Below are 17170 nucleotides of genomic sequence, written 5' to 3'. Positions count from 1 at the left end.
GTTGCGGCGAGTGGCCAGGGGCTACTCTTTGTCCTGGTATGTGGGTTTCTCACTATGATAGCTTCTCCTGTTGCCCAGAACAGGCTCCAGGGTGCACAGGCTTCAGCAGTTACCGCGCGGGGGCTCAGTAGTTAAGGTTCAGGGATCCAGAGCACAGGCTCAGTAGTTGTAACATGGACTTAGATGCTCCCCAGCATGTGGGATCTTCCTGGACCAGGGATGCAATCCGTGTCTTCTACAGTGGCAAGTGGATTCTTTACCACTGAGCCACCAGGGAAACCCAGATTGGGTTTTGATAAAGAGTGAACCAGACCCAGGTAAAACAATAATCATCCTTAGTCAATGATCTTTCTTCATGTTATAGTCGCTCACGAAGCGCTTCTTGAGAATTTACTTTGTGCTGGTAGTGGGGACACAACTATGAAGAGGCTGTGCTTTATTCCTTGAGATGAAAAGTGAAGTCGCTCAGTTGTGTCTGACTCTTTGCGACCCCGTGGATTGTAGCCCACCAGGCTTCTCCATCCATGGGATTCTCCAGGCAAGAATACTGGAGTGGGTTGCCATTTCCTTCTCCAGGGGATCTTCCTGACCCAGGGATCATCTCCTTGAGATGAAAGATGTACATAAATAACCCTAATATGAACAAATGATTGCATGTTATAAGAATGAGATAAATGTAAGAGGAGTGCAAGAGGAAAAAATTAATTGATTCCGGACTTCCCTGGTGGCTCAGATGGTTAAGCGTCTGTCTACAATGTGGGAGACGCAGGTTCGATCCCTGGGTCGGGAAGATCCCCTGGAGAAGGAAATGGCAACCCACTCCAGTACTCTTGCCTGGAAAATCCCATGGACGGAGGAGCCTGGTAGGCTACAGTACATGGGGTCGCAAAGAGTCGGACACGACTGAATGACTTCACTTCCAAGAGGATCATAGGGCTTCCTTTGCCATTCAGCTGCTAAAGAATCTGCCTGCAATGCAGGAGACCTGGGTTCGATTCCTGGGTCAGGAAGATCACTTGGAGAAGAAAATGGCAACCCACTCCAGTCTTCTTGCCTGGAGAATCCCATGGACAGAAGAGCATGGTGGGCTACAGTCTATGGGGTTCCAAGAGTCGGATACCACTTTAGTGACTAAACCACCACCAAGGGGATCATGGATTTTGCACCAAGGTCCAGGGAAAATATTTGCCTTCTTCTAAATCATCAGATTTAAATCATCTTCTTCTAAATCATCAGATTTAAATCAGATCTAAATCATCAGACTAACCAGGCATGGGGTTAAATGCCAAGAAGAAGAGTGGGGTAAGGTGTTAACATTATGGACACTGGGCTTGGAAAATAAGGCAAGTATCACGTGATAACAGCCTTACCCCCTCTTCTTTAGGTAACACACATAAAAATTTAATCCCTTCAAGTTTCATCAAGGCAAAGTATATTTACTATAGAATTGTGTCCTTAGATGGCTAGAGAAGGGAAGAAGGGAGGGTGGAGAATGGAAGGGTTATCCTCTCATGTTTCACAGATGTTGATTTCAAGTTTCCACCTGGTAACAGCCTAGGGGCCAGGGCATAAAGATACAAGTCAAAACATAGAATCACACAGAGAACTGACAGCATCCAGCAAGGGAATTACAAAAACTCAAAAAAGCTTTCACAGGCTGAATAAATATCTTTCCTTGTATTTGCACTTTCTTTTTTCTATTTACTGAGTTTGGAAAGAGCCATAGACTTTATTGCCTTTTCAAAGTTCTGGATTACATAAAAATATAGCCTACGAAAATATAATTTTTCATATACAAGCTAAATTAAATTGTGATCATCTTTTAGTATCTATGTGCTTTATTTAAAAAAAAACACACACATAACTGGTAGACAACAAGAAAGGTTTTAAATTATAAGTAAGGAAAGTAATAAATGGTGTGCTTTTCATATAAAGTCATGGCTTACTTCCAGGGAACTTTAGAAATATGTTCAAGATATATAGAAAACCTCCATAGCATAGTACTTGAATTTTTGAATGTGCACAAATAGCCCAAGGCAAGTAAGAATCCGAATGAGTACTCATTTATTTTCATAGCCCACACTTAAAATAATTTCATTCCATTTGCCAGACTTACACATCCTGAAAGCAAAAACAAAACAAAACAAACAAACTGTCATTTCGGAAGTATGATAAATGTGACTCATAAAGAAGACTAGAAAGAGTGGATAAAGGAGTAGGGTTGGGGGTGGGGAAATAAACCCTTTAGTTACAATTTCAGGGAAATGAGTGGACACAATGAAACAAATTCCAAGTCAAGTTGCTCCACTACTACATTACAGAAGCAGTTTAGAATTTTAAGCAGATGCAAAAGGCATAAAGCATTTAAATGGGGAGAAAAAAAGGCCGATAAAGTTTCTGGCTACAATACAAGAGACATATCATTACCATATGATCTAATGTGGGTGTCAGCCGGATTGTGTTCATTGAGGGAAACCTTATTTTTTAACTGTGCTATGGAGTAGAAGCAGGAGGTTTTCAGCCTAGTGACAGTCACAGAGCAGCACCTTCCCCCTCCTCCTTTCCACACCTGCAAACTCTTTTGCTTGGGCTGAATATTTAGTGTAATTACATCTCAGCTTTGAGGGCTCCAGTGGCAAATCCCCGGATTAAAAGGTATGGTTTTCAATAATTGTCCTGAACTCTGCTACAGACTAATAAAACTTTGATCAAGTTAAGAAAAAAGGAGTTATTTGGTAAGAGAAAAAGAGAAAAAAAAAAATGTGTACTGAACTTTTAGTAATGTTTATGCAGTGTTTTAAACAAGTATTGCTTGAAAACAGAAACGAAGTATTTGGTAAAATGGTTGTAATGCATTGTTTTAGTTCTTTCTCTCTGTTCTTTGCAAAGATGTTTCTTAGAGAAACTATAACCTAACACGGTGATTCTCTTTATTGATATATTTTGTGTTTTTACTATTAAATGTTTAGGAAATGTTTATAGAAAAGTATTCTAGACTGGCATGCTATTCATAGTTGGATTGTATATTTAAGAATTTATTCTCCTCCTGAATTCTTGTATATTTTAAGAACCTTTACACTTCAGAGAAGTGAACTTTGGTGATTAGTTATAGAAGTCTAGTGTATATTTCTACAACTTAGAAAATAATAGAAACTGTCACCAGAGAGGTGAAAACCAACACTGACTCTATTTATGCTGATTATTAAGGACCTAACTAAGCTAATCTCACAGTTAGCTACATAGTTACTAAAATGTAAAGAAGAGACTCTGCCAGAATTTTTTCTGCAAATGAAATTTTATCATAAGATACATTCACTATAGAATGAAAGCGTGGGTTATTTTCCTTTCTAATTTCAAAACAGGGTAACATGATGACCACTGATTAAGTGGGCTCCCAGTGATATAAATACCTGCGGCTTTTTCTTCGAATTGCTATTTTGACCAGAAAAAGAATCAGATGCCTCCTATAGTACCCCTTATTGATAGATGGATACTGTTTTACTGTTTACTTTTAGCTTATTTCTATTATTATTGAGGCTTTTAATTCACCCAGTGCTGGGGGGTTTAATTTGCTCTGTATTTAGAGCTTCACTTATCTCCTGAGGTTTAAATTTTGACTTGGAAATTCACGTCAAAGGCATAAATGACATCACACAAATGCTGATCTGAATGGTATAATTTAATGGGATGTCGTTTACGAAACCTAAAATTATTATTTTTGATAGAACACATTAAATTATGGCAATGAACTTTACTGAAGTAGTGACATTCTTAGCAATTAGTATTTAGGAAATAGGCATACATTTTGAGAATACTTAAAACGGTTGAAATAAAATGTTAATAGTACATCATCTCAGTAACAGTCTCCTTGATGTCTACTTGGGCTACTGCTATAGGTTTGTTTGTTTTCCTGATTTATTAAGAGAGGAAGGAAATGATAAAGAGACTATCACTGTCAGTAGCCTGGATTAATTATTTTAAGATGCTGTGTTTTAAGTATTATGATACTAATCTAAAAGAAGTTATTTCATGGAGGAATTTGTGGAAAATACCTGGCCATATTATTTTTCCCCAGGACATTCAGGGTTAAAATGCCCGCCCCCCCCCCCCACCCCCCGCCCCCGCCACACACCCAAGAAAATGATAAGTAATGGAAGCTAAAAACTGTCTGTTTGAGTTCAGATTCAACCCAAAAGAATATTGTGTAGAGAATTTGCACCATTTTAACAAGAGTAAACAAATGTAAATGATAATATTCCCCTGAGCTAATGTTTAATATTCTGTTTTTTGGATTCGTGAACCAGGCTTTCTTTTTTTTTTTTCTGGAGAAAAGATCAGAAACAGACATCTGCATTAATTTCTCATTGCTATTTATTAAATCTGCAATTAGTTTGCTTCATTTTTCTCAAAACTTGCAAGACATGAAATATGCAAGGCTAGCAAACTTGTGGTAAACCGTAAACATTGCATTTTAATGCGAAACAGACAGAAAACCACTCCCTGAGATCCAGTCCAAGGGAACCCTGCCAAAACAATAGGGTCTCCTTTAAAAGGCAATGCAGTAACTGAGTGGGAATGGGTTTCCAGAGGGAATCTGATCCTGAATTTAAAGGGGCAGTGTGAATAATAATCTTCGTGGTATTATGTTAAAGTCACTAGCCTGTATTGCAAACGTGCTGCCTTTGACGTGCTTCAGTAATCAACTAAGAATAAAAGTGTAAGAAATTTTAAAACATTTGTTTCCCCTCTAGTGGATCTAGGCAAACATTTCCAGAATATATATTAAAGTTAGCACATATGAAAACTTTATCTTTTCTGTATTGCTATCATTTGGATAGTGACTGGAAATAACATAATTAAAGATGATGAGACTAAAGATCATATCTACAATGTGTTTGGGGAATATTGAGCAGTTTTAATGGAGTTTGAAAATATAACAACTCAAAATAGACTGTTCTATCCATGATCAACTACTTTTCATTATTCAGATTTATTAAGATTTTGTTATTCAGATTCATTTAGTTCACTTCAGCCATCTAAACAACCAACTCAATAACAGAGATGTATATATATCTCGAAGGGCTTGTTAAATGAATGAATAAAAATGGTATAGATGCGCTGAAATCATATTTTTGTCAATTTGTTTACAAAATAATCCTATTGGTAAAATTAGATAACATATGTCATATAAAATAAAATAAAACCAGATAGGATTTTCCATATGTGTTTACTGGTTTACACAGTCCTTAAAAAGGATTCATTTGAGAAACCACCCAAAAGATTTATGTTAAAAACTGAATCATGCTTATATCAAGCTCAGGTTTTCAATTTGATATCTTTCTTACGCTAGAAATTCACTATTTAAACAAAGATAACCATATTTTAAAAAATCGAATTTGGTTGCTTAGAACAAATTGAATAACTTGTATTATTAATAAATTGACGGTCAACTGAGTCATTTATGGGCAAAATATTGTGCAAGGCCCCGGTACAGAACAAAGGATAATCAGACACGCCCTGAAGGAGTACATCTTCGAGTGGGGGGGCAGGCCAAGCACGCAAAACAAATTACAATATAATGTGATAAGTTCTTTAAAAGAGGTAAGCAACGTGCCTTGGGAGCACAGAAGAAGGAGAACGCAGCATCCTGCCCGGATGCCCGGGAATACACAAGGGAAACCCATTATCTTATTTAGCCTTTACAACACTCTCACAAGGTAGGTATTTTAAATGGTGATTAGCTTTGAGTGTCAGGGTTGAGGTGGGGACTGGGAGTAGAGAGAAAATGGAGAGAAATGGTGTTAAGTCGTGCATGGTCTTATTTGCAACAAAGGGGATGGAGACTTTATTGGCAAGCTGTGAGAAGTCAGCAAAGGATTTGCAGTAGAAAATTAATACAATGAAATTGAATTTTTAGAAGATGACTTGGGCAGCAGAGTGGAACATGGCCTGGAGTGGAAGAAATATTTGAGGCTGAGACTATTTGAAAGCTCTTGTTCAGTGATGAGAAGGGTCTGGACTGGGATAAATACAGTGGGATGGAGAAATCAGATTGGCTTCTAGAGATATTTCTGAGCAGGAACTGGAGACTCTCATGTGTACAGACAAAACTTGTTTAACTGTGGCATGGCTTGTGTTGAGTGAGCATTGAAAATTTCAATGTGATTTATCATCTCAACAGTTTTACAGGTTGACTATATAATCTGTGGTCTTAATTCAGACCCCAAATTCAATGAAGTGATTCAAATACTTTTTAAATTTTTCTTCATAAGTAAACAGTGCAAGTTCATCTCTACTGAACCTTATTACCTTCCAAATATATTTCTAATGTTCTGCTCCTAACAGTACATAAAATATTACTTTTTAATGCTTTTTTCTATGTGCACTCCACTTATATAACACATACATTAGGCAAGGCTATTCTTCTAAACCTTCCGCTATTTCCCAGGTTCCTCGGTTGTGAAAATATACAAGAGAAATCATGAAGGCAACTATCATCTTTCTCTTGGTTGCACAAGTTTCCTGGGCTGGACCATTTCAACAGAAAGGCTTATTTGACTTTATGCTGGAAGATGAGGCTTCTGGGATAGGCCCGGAAGAGCACTTTCCTGAAGTTCCTGAAATAGAGCCTATGGGCCCAGTCTGCCCCTTCCGCTGTCAGTGCCATCTGCGAGTTGTCCAGTGTTCTGATCTGGGTGAGTGGGATGCCGGCTCTCTACCTACCTTGTCTGCTTTATTCATGGGAATGGCTTCCCTGGGAGCGCAGCATTTTCAGTTTTAATTTCTGCAATTCCAAATGTGAGAGACAGTGCCACCTAATGAGGAGTTAGGGAAGCAGAGTAGAAGTGAAAGAAGTTAAGTTTGAAGTTAGGAGACTTGATTCTTTTTTTTAAGTCAGAGAAGCATCGCTCTGCAATCTTGGACACATCACTAAAAAAATTTTTTTCTAAGGTTCATAGCTCCCCTTATGTAAAATAAAATTTTGAACAAATAATATCTTGTGTTCTATGATTCCAAGGTGATAGATTATTTTAAGTCTGTGATTTGCTCCCATGAAATCTTAGATATTAAGAAAACCCGGGTGATCTCTCTACTCTTGGCTTAGCCCAGATAGCAGGGTTTGAACAAAACTGTAAAGTATGCAGTGTTATCAAAAGCAAAACCAGTAAACTTTTAGAACAAAAATTTATCTTTCAAGTACCAAAATACTCTCATAATCCCTGGGTCTTAGTTTTGTCTCTGACTTTGGAATTTTGTAATCTAGCTGTTTATATTCTTTAGAAAGTTTCAAAGAAAATCTTTATAACTAAGTCGTGGTATAAATATTCGATATGATCACGAAGCCTATATCTTTAGCTTAACACTGCAGATGCATTTTGATTTATTATCTTTCAAGAAAAATTTGGCCTGGGAATTCCAAGAGCCATATACTCAGAAGATAAATCTCCAGAAAGCTTGGAGCCCTAGCAGATGAGCCGAAGGGAAATGAATTTAGCTTACATGGCAGCTGATTCACATTCCTCTCTTCTTTTGGTTCATTTTCTTACTGGAAAGAAAAAAAGAAGGAAAAAACCTCACAGGATGATTCTGCCATGGAGCATTTTCTTATAGAATAAACCCCGTAGCTTTGTAGAGTACTTATTTGAGAAATCCTATAGTTATTCAGAATATGCTTTCTAGGGGTATTTTGCAGGAAAATTTTCCACTAAGTCCTAGAGCTGGAATAAACACATACAGGAACCCAGGAAAACATGAAGCATGTTAAATAGTAACAGCTGCTGAAATGCAAACACTTTGAACTAGATTCTTCGATGCTAACATGTACTGTATCACCATTTAAACCCAAATGAAAAATGTAAAGGGAGATTTTTTAAAAGGCTACAGGATAATGCCATTAGATTAATTAATTACTCTTTCATTCTGCAGATATTTTGAGATCTTATAATGGGTCAGATCTGTTCTGGGCCCTGCAGAAAAAGCAATGAGGAAGACAAATATGGTCCCAGTTCTTGTGGGTCTGTTATTCCACTGGTGATGACTTTCCTTTTTTGAATTATATATTCAAGACAAAGGGGATTAGATTACTACCAAATTACTACAGAAACTTTTATAGCATCTAGAGATTATCTCCATAACTGGTTTAGACAAGATATCTAAAGAAGAGAATAAACATGTGATGGTTATACCAGTAGTAAAAATTTTCAAATGTTGCAAAAATGGCTGGGTTCCTAAGAAGTGTGACAAAAGTGGAATCTCACTTTGCCTGAGGACACGTTTAAAAGGATCCATAATTACCCCTCACTACATATATTGTCAACAATAGAGTTGATATTTTTAAGGAGGATGGGTCCAGTCACTTCGCTGAAGTTTTATTTTTTTCCATATAGTTTTACTTTGCTTTCTTGATAAATAACTCATAAATCTTGACTCTGATGAAAGCACTGGGACAGTTTATTATTGTCTATCATGAAAATTTCCCAAGCCTATTGTTCAAAACTAAACAGAAAAATGTAACCTTAGGAAACATAAAGTCATTGATGTGGCTGTTTCGTGATACAGTTTCTTGGTTGTCCTTGAGATTGTTTTGTTTATTTTGTGTTGTTTTCAAATGAGAAAGTTTTCCAAGTTATCTTCTTCTCTAAGATTTCAGAGAATACAGTATTCCTTTGGGCTTAATGATCTTATTTACAGAAGTAGCTGAGATTGAAATAATGATTCATTTTGGGGAGCCATGTTTGAAGAGGAGCCCTGAGTTCCAGTGAGCAGTGAATGGTCTCATACAAGTTACTTTTATTATTTTTTTTAATTTCACAGATGAGTAGTTAAACACATATTCAAAAATTGGTCAGGTATTTCTATAACAGAAAATACATTTTTAAAAAAGAAAAGCAATCCACTTGCCTTTAAAGAAAACACTGCATTCACATTTTCAACGACAACATAGCCTCTGCTCCCTTTATGATCATGGTAAGCTGTTCAGAGTCTTAACATTTTTATCTGCAAAGAAATCACAGTCCTAAAGATCTTACTATCTGTGTGAAGTACCTGGCCCATAGTAGAGGTTCAACAGGTTTTTCCTGTGTGATGATCCTGTGTGATGGAGGAAAAATGAAAGAAGCATAGGAAAAAGCAAAGAAGTGGACAATTTCATTCATAGTAAAAGCATGCATGCTAAGTCACTTCAGTAGTGTTCAACTCTTTGAAACCCTATGAACTGTAGCCTGCCAGGCTCCTCTGTCCATGGGATTCTCCAGGCAAGAATACTGGGGTGGGTTGCCATGCCCTCCTCCAGGGGATCTTCCTGACCCAGGGGTCTGGCATTGTCAGGTGGGTTCTTTACCACTAGCGCCACCTGGGAAACCTAAAATAAAGGCAATGCAGTTTATTTTTTAAATTCTCTAGTGAGCTGAACATGAAGCTTGAATTATTATCATTTGTTGTTCTTCAGTTGGTAAGCAAAGAAAAAAGACAGTGCACTTTGGGATAAGAAATGTGAATGCTTATCATATAAACAATTAATGTTTTCTTAAGGATTATTTTTACCAGAGCTTTTAATGAACAGGGAGGAGCTTCAGTGTTGAAGGATAATAGTGCTTTGTCATCTTATTATCCAAACAGTGTTTAATGTAAGCAAACGTTTCTTTTTAAAATGTCTGATTATTTTGCAGTAAGAAGTATTTCTGACAAAGTTAAACAACATATCATTAAACAGTTCTTTCAAAGCTGAGATGTAAAAACTGTGAAATGAAAAATGAATAATCAGCCCATGGGAAGCTTGAAGTGTTCAAGAAGACCCATTGACTATTTTAGTTCCTAGTTCCAACTTATCTGAATAGTATTATCATATGTTTTTCTAGAGCATGGGGGATTGAAAAAGTAAACATATATTTTAGCCTAAGAAAGTTATGAATTCTCCATTGATATTGACCAAATTATGTGGCTGAACTTGTATTTAATTTGTAATTTGAACTGTAATTTTATGAGACATATATTCTTTTCATTATCTAGCCTCTTAAGGCATAAAAATATACTCATAATTATAGCATTTATAAAAATATCAATATAAAAATAAATGTAGGGTTAGCAAATTCAGAAGCCTATGGATTTCCTTAAAATAAGAAACCCACAATGTAACTCATTCTTGTCAGATCTTTTGAAAAGATGCTTTATTTTACGTACCTAGTACCTTAAGGGAAGACGGTTCCCTTACTTATGTACTCTTTGGCCCAGCCATTCATCTTTGGATCAAGTGTCACCAAGAAGCATTATTTGGTACTTTGATCTCGTTTATTAAAGACAGATCAGCCCTAACTGGTGACATAAGCATAAATATTGCTTTTTGACTATTCTTCCAAATTAAAGCAATGTTTATTAAAATTTTTATTATAAACAACTTTCAAAAGACTTGAAATACCCTTAAAAACACTTGATCATGGGAAGATCTTGGGTTATGAAGTTCGACATATATTTTAGCCTAAGAAAGTTATGAATTCTCCATTGACATTGAAGGTTATCAATGATATCCAATGATATAAAAGGATATCAAAGGATATCTCTGGACTCGAGTTCAGCTTTACCGTTTATGGTGGTTCAGACAGCAGTGAATCTGCCTGCAATATAGGAGACCTGGCTTTGATGCCTGGGTTGGGAAGATCCCCTGGAGAAGGAAATGGCAACGCACTCCAGTATTCTTGCCTGGAGAATCCCATGGACAGAGGAGCCTGGCGAGCTACAGTCCATGGCAGGTTGCAAAGAGTTGGACACAATTGAGTGACTAACATGAAGACTGAGACCTATAACTTTGAAACTTTCAAAGCCTGTCTCCTCACTGGATAAATGGGAATATCTCTTACTTCATTAGGTAAGAATAGAAAATATTTATACAAAATATTTTTCATAGTAAATGTTATGTCCAGTTTACTACTTAAGTAAGCTCATAACATGAGGCTATTTCTCATCAGTTCAGTTCAGTCTCTCAGTGGTGTCCGACTCTTTGCGACCCCATGAACTGCAGCACGCCAGGCCTCCCTGTCCATCACCAACTCCTGGAGTTCACTCAAACTCACATCCATCGAGTCGGTGATGCCATCCAGCCATCCCATCCTCTGTCGTCCTCTTCTCCTCCTGCCTCCAATCCCTCCCAGCATCAGAGTCTTTTCCAATGAGTCAACTCTTCGCATGAGGTGACCAAAGTACTGGAGTTTCAGCTTCAGCATCATTCCTTCCAAAGAACACCCAGGGCTGATCTCCTTTAGAATGGATTGGTTGGACCTCCTTGCAGTCCAAGGGACTCTCAAGAGTCTTCTCCAACACCACAGTTCAAAAGCATCAATTGTTCAGTGCTCAGCTTTCTTCACAGTCCAACTCTCACATCCATACATGACTACTGGAAAAACTATAGCCTTGACTAGATGGACCTTTGTTGGCAAAGTAATGTCTCTGCCTTTGAGTATGCTATCTAGGTTGGTCATAACTTTCCTTCCAAGGAGTAAGCATCTTTTAATTTCATGGCTGTATGGTTTTTATTTTTATATGAAATTAAAAAACACTAAGTATATGGCTTGCCAAGCTGGATACAAAATAGCACCTTTTCTCCCCTCCTTCCCCAAAGAAAGCCATATCACAACCAAATATAAATAGGCAAAAATTAGAAAATTGTATAATTATCAAATTAATATAATTATCAAAATAGTATTCTCCAAAGACTATTCCTTTGAACTAAATTGGTTTGGTTGAGAACCGAACCAATTTAGAGAACAATAAAGTGTTTGGCTATTTTATAATCATAAATGATTCACAACCTATATAGTTAGCCCTCTAAAGAAGAGGCCAGAAGGTGGAGCATTTTATTTTTCCAGGCAAAAGCATTATGAATAACTAATGTTCTTAAAATGTACCTCATGATGCAAATAATATTTTACTTGTCTAAAATCTCAGGAAAATGTACAGCCCTTTAAATTGCATAGTTTACTTCTTTTTAAAATCATTTTGCTTCAATTAGGAAAATTTTGTTAGTGGTCACCACTTGGTACTTAGATCCACAACATCTAAGGGGAAACTGTTTTTTAGAAGCAAACCTTATGTATGAGGTAAATGAACCATTAGAGTTCTTCTGTGAAATCATCTTGGAAGAATAAATTAGTCCTCTTTGTCAAGGGTCAGAGAGAATGCTGGAGGCTTAGTTGCTTTCATAATTTATATCTAGCTTCACATCAGCAGGGGTGAGGGATGACCCTCATTCAGAGTTTCAAATGCATCGAAAGAGTATCTCTAAGATGTGGTACACGCAGGAGGCTGTGCACGGAGCATGCCCATTGGTTGCCTAAAGTAGTTTGGGGTAGGAGTAGAGCAAGAGGAATACTCAGGTATGATCCAGATAACCAAAGCCTCTGACTCAAGGGGTTAAAGAGAAGGAAGAGAGGAGTCAGAGAAGGCCAAAGGAAGCATCTGTCTCCTTGATCTGACTGACAACTAACATATCCCTGGTTTCCTTCTTAGTCCCAGAGGGGAGAAGGAGGCAGCTGTGTGGGATCAAGGCATTTGGTTAGACTGCAGCTGTGATGCATTCTCCTCTGGAAGATCATTCCTGGCTCCAGAGGACAGGATGGGAATAGGTTAGCCAGAATATCAATTTCCTGGATGAAAGAGGAAATGCAGAAGACTCTCTAATCTTAATTTTCTCCTTCAAAAGAGTAGCGAGAAAATTATATATTTCTTTGAAAATAGGCACAAAGGAGAATTAACTCAGTTTGCAATCCAGTCTTAATAAAAGGAAGAAGCCCTGTAGCAGCTACACTGTAACACTCAAGATTCAATTAACCCTTGACTTAGTCTGAAGATGGTTTTCAGGCAATTATTTCATCTTGTCTACTTCCATGTTTTCACTGTAATCTTTATTTGCCTTGATGACTACAATAATCAATTAATTACATTTAAATAGATGATAATTATTCATTACCTTTAATCACCTATTTAAATATCTACTTTCTGGGACTTCCCTGGTGGTCCAGTGGTTAAGACTGTGCTTCCAAAGCAGGGGCAAGAGTTCAATCCCTGGTCTGGGAACTAAGATCCCACATGCTACATACACAGCATGACACAAAAAATAAAAAAATAAAACCAACCAAACAAAATGTAATTAGATTGTTATATAAAAATAAATATCTACTTTCCCTACCAGAAGTAAAGCATGGTGATAATTTATCTTTTGGCCCTCCACTCCAAAAAGTTATACTTGGTAGGTTCTCAAACATCAGTAAATGCTTGATATGAATAAATTAACATATACATGCCTTAGTGCTTGAATGAGTGCTTAATTTTATTTTCTTGACTCTATCAAGCTGGAAACAGGATAGAACATGACTGCCTAGAAATTAGGAGTCATGAAACTGTAGTGTTTCCTTTCTTATTCTTTTTGAGGATGACTGTTGAACCAGGAGTGGGCTTCCCTGGTGGCTCAGGGGTAAAGAATCTGCCCACAATGTGGGAGACCTGGGTTCAATCCCCGGGTCAGGAAGATCCCCCGGGAAAGGGACTGGCAACCCACTCCAGTATTCTTGCCTGGAGAATTCCCTGGACAGAGGAGCCTGGAAAGCTACAGTGCAAGGAGTTGCAAAGAGTAAAACATGACTGAACGACTGACACACACATAGAACCAGGAGTAGGTTTCCAGGTGGCTCAGGGGTAGAGCCTGCCTGCCAATGTAGGAGATGCGAGTTTGATCCCTGGGTCAGGAATATCCCCTGGAGAAGGAAATGGCAACCTGTTCCAGTATTCTTGCCTAGAAAGATCTCATGGACAGATAAGCCTGGCAGGATACAGTCCACGGGGTCCCAAACAGTTGGACACAGCTGAGCATACACACACACACACACACACACACACACACACACACACACACTCAGAATCAGGAAGCTCAAACTTTCCTTAAGTTATTTGGAAAGAGAATTAAATTAAAGGGAAGTTTTAGTATTTCTGAATCCAACTGCCATCAGTGTTAAATTACCATTTTTAAGAGAAGAAGGAAACGTGCATGCCTTTAGCAGAAATGTTTTTTGATGGATCTGGGACTCCATTATATTATACTGGTCATGTGTCAAAACTAAGTGTATCACCATTGTCTTGATTATTACACTGGAGACAGAAATATTTAAAAAGTGTTGGAAGTCAACGAGAATAAATCTTGCAGTTTGGACCCCTGCCACAGGTCAGAGAACAACAAAAAAGGCATGGTATTTTAGGACATCCTGGCCTTTGTCCAACATGATGTTTACCAGATTGCTGAAATTTACTAGCACAACAATACCATTCATCACCGAGACAACTAGAAAAAAAAATACACTTCTTAAAAATACAATTCTTATTTGCATTTATTTCAGAAATGAGTTCCTGGTAATGTCTTAAATAGAGTTTTTTATTTTATTTATTTTATTTATTTTAATTATTTTATTTTTTAATTAATTAATTAATTTTTAATTAATTAATTAATTTTTTAAAATTAATTATTTATTTTAATTAATAACCCAATTTTAAAGAAGATAAAGTTTCCTTTACTGAATTTGGAAGAGCAACTAAATAATTCAGTTTAGCCTTGAAAACAATTGCATTTTAACAGAAGATTTAGAATTCTATTAAAGAATGCTTATTGAAAAATAATTGGATTTAGGAAACCACTTTGTTCCTGTTACTATTCTGAATAAATATTACCTCAAAACTTAGTTACTTAAAAATAATTGTATTTGCTCATAATTTAAGCTACAGAAAATTTGAGCAGGTCTTAGAAGGCTGCTCTTCCTTGCGGGCTCTTAGGCATTTGCAGTCAGGTGGCCGTGGTTTCCCAGATGGCGCTAGTGGTAAAGAACCCATCTGCCAGTGTTGGAGATATAAGAGGTGTGGTTCCATCCCTGGGGCGGGAAGATCCCCTGGAGGAGGGCATGGCAACCCACTCCAGTATTATTGCCTGGAGAACCCCATGGACAGAGGAGCCTGGCGGGCTATGGTCCATAGGGTCACAGAGTCAGATGTGAGTTAGCACACATGCATGTTGGCTGAGGCCGTAATCGTGGTGAGGCTGACCCAGTCTGGGTCAGCTCAAGACAGCTCACTCTAGTGACTGACAGTTGGTGCTGCTGTTGCCTGGGAGCTCAGCTCTTCTGTCATCTGGAGTGTCTTCAGGTTGCCTCACCAACTCAGTGGTCTCATCGTAGACAGACTCAACTTACATGACCCCACACTTTCCCCAGAGCAAGCATGCCAGAAGAATTGGGTAGAAACAGCCTTTTCTGACCTAGTTCCAAAAGTCATGCCATGTCACCTTCGCCACAGCCCCTTGGTTCTGAGAGACATCATAAGGCCATGCCAAATTTGAAGGGAGAAGAATTTGACTCCATCTTTCAATGGGGTTGGACAAGTGTGTATTGAATAAGAATATGTAGGATCCCGAGTTTCCAACTAAGACCTGGAGCAGCCAAATAATTGCTTTTTAAAAAGAAGGTCTATTTTAAATGGAGGCAGGAGCTATCCTCACAAAGGTGTGTGTGCACATATATATGTGTACCTGATAATTTATATTAAAACTAACCAAATTTCCCTATAGGTTTCTGATTTTGACACAGACTAATAAGAACATCATCATAGAGTCTACCTGATCAGCATTTAGGAATCAAAGACTAGCTGATATTTAATGGTCCTTCCCTTTGTGACATTCTAAGAATACGTATCTAGGATTATTTCCCCTTCCTATTCTTCCTGTAATTTCTGAGTAAGCTCACTTAGCACTCTGATGCCTGTCTAGCCCTTTTCAGTATGTTATTGAGTCTGATGTCAGAACAGTTCTTGTTAGGGATACGAATAGGGATGACAGGAAAAAAACAATATCCTGTTGGAAACCAAGAAATAGTTTTTTCATCTGCATTTTGTCACCCCAGTTACATGAGCTCGTTCATGTCACCTAACTTTTTCTAAAAATCATCCGAAAAAACGAAATTTTCATAGTGCCTTATCTATTTCATTTGGTTGCTGTGAGATTAATGAGGTAACATATTTTCATTTTTTATAAATTGTAAAGCTATGTAAATATAAAGTTTTAATAATAGAACACAAATATGTTAAGTCTCTCAAATGAATATGAATTTTCTAGCAATTCAGAGATTGTAGGGTTATGATTTTAATCATTAAGATGACTCTCTAACAACTAAGCTGCAAAAGCCACAAACCTGATTTTTTTTCTGTGGTAAATCATCAGGGGAACAATGTATATAATTCACCCCACGTAGTTCTTGTTATTATAATATTCTAGAATGACAACATAATCAAAATGATCAGCCATCCAGATATATCATTTTTTGTCCACATCTGAAATGAACCTGCACTTTGGCACTGAACAACCGTTAAGGCAACTTTGACACTGAACACTAGAATTCACATTCAACAATGTATAAAAGTAAGCAAAAGCGGGAATTAAGACTTGGACAAAGAAGCGCATGAAGTAATAATAAAATGTAGGCAGTAACTTTTTTCCAAATGAAAGGAAACGTGTCTTTGTCTTTTCTTCATTAAAGAACACTAATTATCAAAGATTTGGCAGAAGTCTGACACTCTTTAATTGCATGAAATTAGCAAACTGACATTTCTGAAAATGGCAATGATCATGAGTATATAGTACAGTTAAATATCCTCCTACAAGGTAGCTGTTCTGTGGCTTGCTGTTTGTCACTGAAAACACTTCATTTCTGTTATTCCTCTGTGAACTATTTCTGTAGTTAGTTCTTAGAATATATTTATGCATGTGCAGAATCACCTGCATTTTGATATTCAAATTTATAACCATAGCTGACCACTGAATTGGAAACTATAGACTTTTTCCCACTATCATCAGATCAGTGATAATGTGAAAAATTCTTTGGAAAGAAATTAGAAGTTGGTGATTTCAGATACATTTTCTGTAATTTCCAAGGACATATGAAGATAGAAATATGGTAACCTTGATAATCTACCTTCATATGCTTATATATAATAAAAATCAAAAAGATATCTTTCCAACCTAGTTATTAAATACTCTGTTGTAATTTTCCTTTTAATTGAAAACTGTAGATTGAATTCTTTTTTCCATGAGAATTTGGGCAATTTCTATCTTGTGCCTGCTATATCCTCAGGCAGGGCCTGCCTAATA

The 17170-nt window shown here is 37.2% G+C and overlaps 1 protein-coding gene across 2 annotated transcripts in view; it reads left to right on the top strand.

Annotated features, from left to right (window-relative positions):
• The first annotated feature begins 2479 nt into the window (after window positions 1–2479).
• The window catches only part of DCN (decorin), a 39160-nt gene continuing 24469 nt past the window's right edge, over window positions 2480–17170 (top strand). Inside the window, exons 1-2 of one of the 2 annotated variants that reach the window (XM_086398922.1) lie at window positions 2480–2655; window positions 6449–6695. In XM_086398922.1, the coding sequence (XP_086255048.1) occupies window positions 6482–6695 (214 nt within the window). In that variant the 5' untranslated portion in view covers window positions 2480–2655; window positions 6449–6481. Of the gene's footprint in view, window positions 2656–5620; window positions 5718–6448; window positions 6696–17170 lie in introns of those variants that run through there. The other variant, XM_086398921.1, reaches the window with a different exon arrangement.

This window comes from Bos grunniens, chromosome 5 (assembly GCF_055505025.1).
Source record: "Bos grunniens cultivar Pamir isolate PY7600 chromosome 5, Bosgru_T2T1.0, whole genome shotgun sequence".
NCBI classification, from domain to species: Eukaryota; Metazoa; Chordata; class Mammalia; order Artiodactyla; family Bovidae; genus Bos; species Bos grunniens.
The sequence above is the reverse complement of the archived record's forward strand: the minus strand, read 5'-3'. Positions and strand labels throughout refer to the sequence as shown.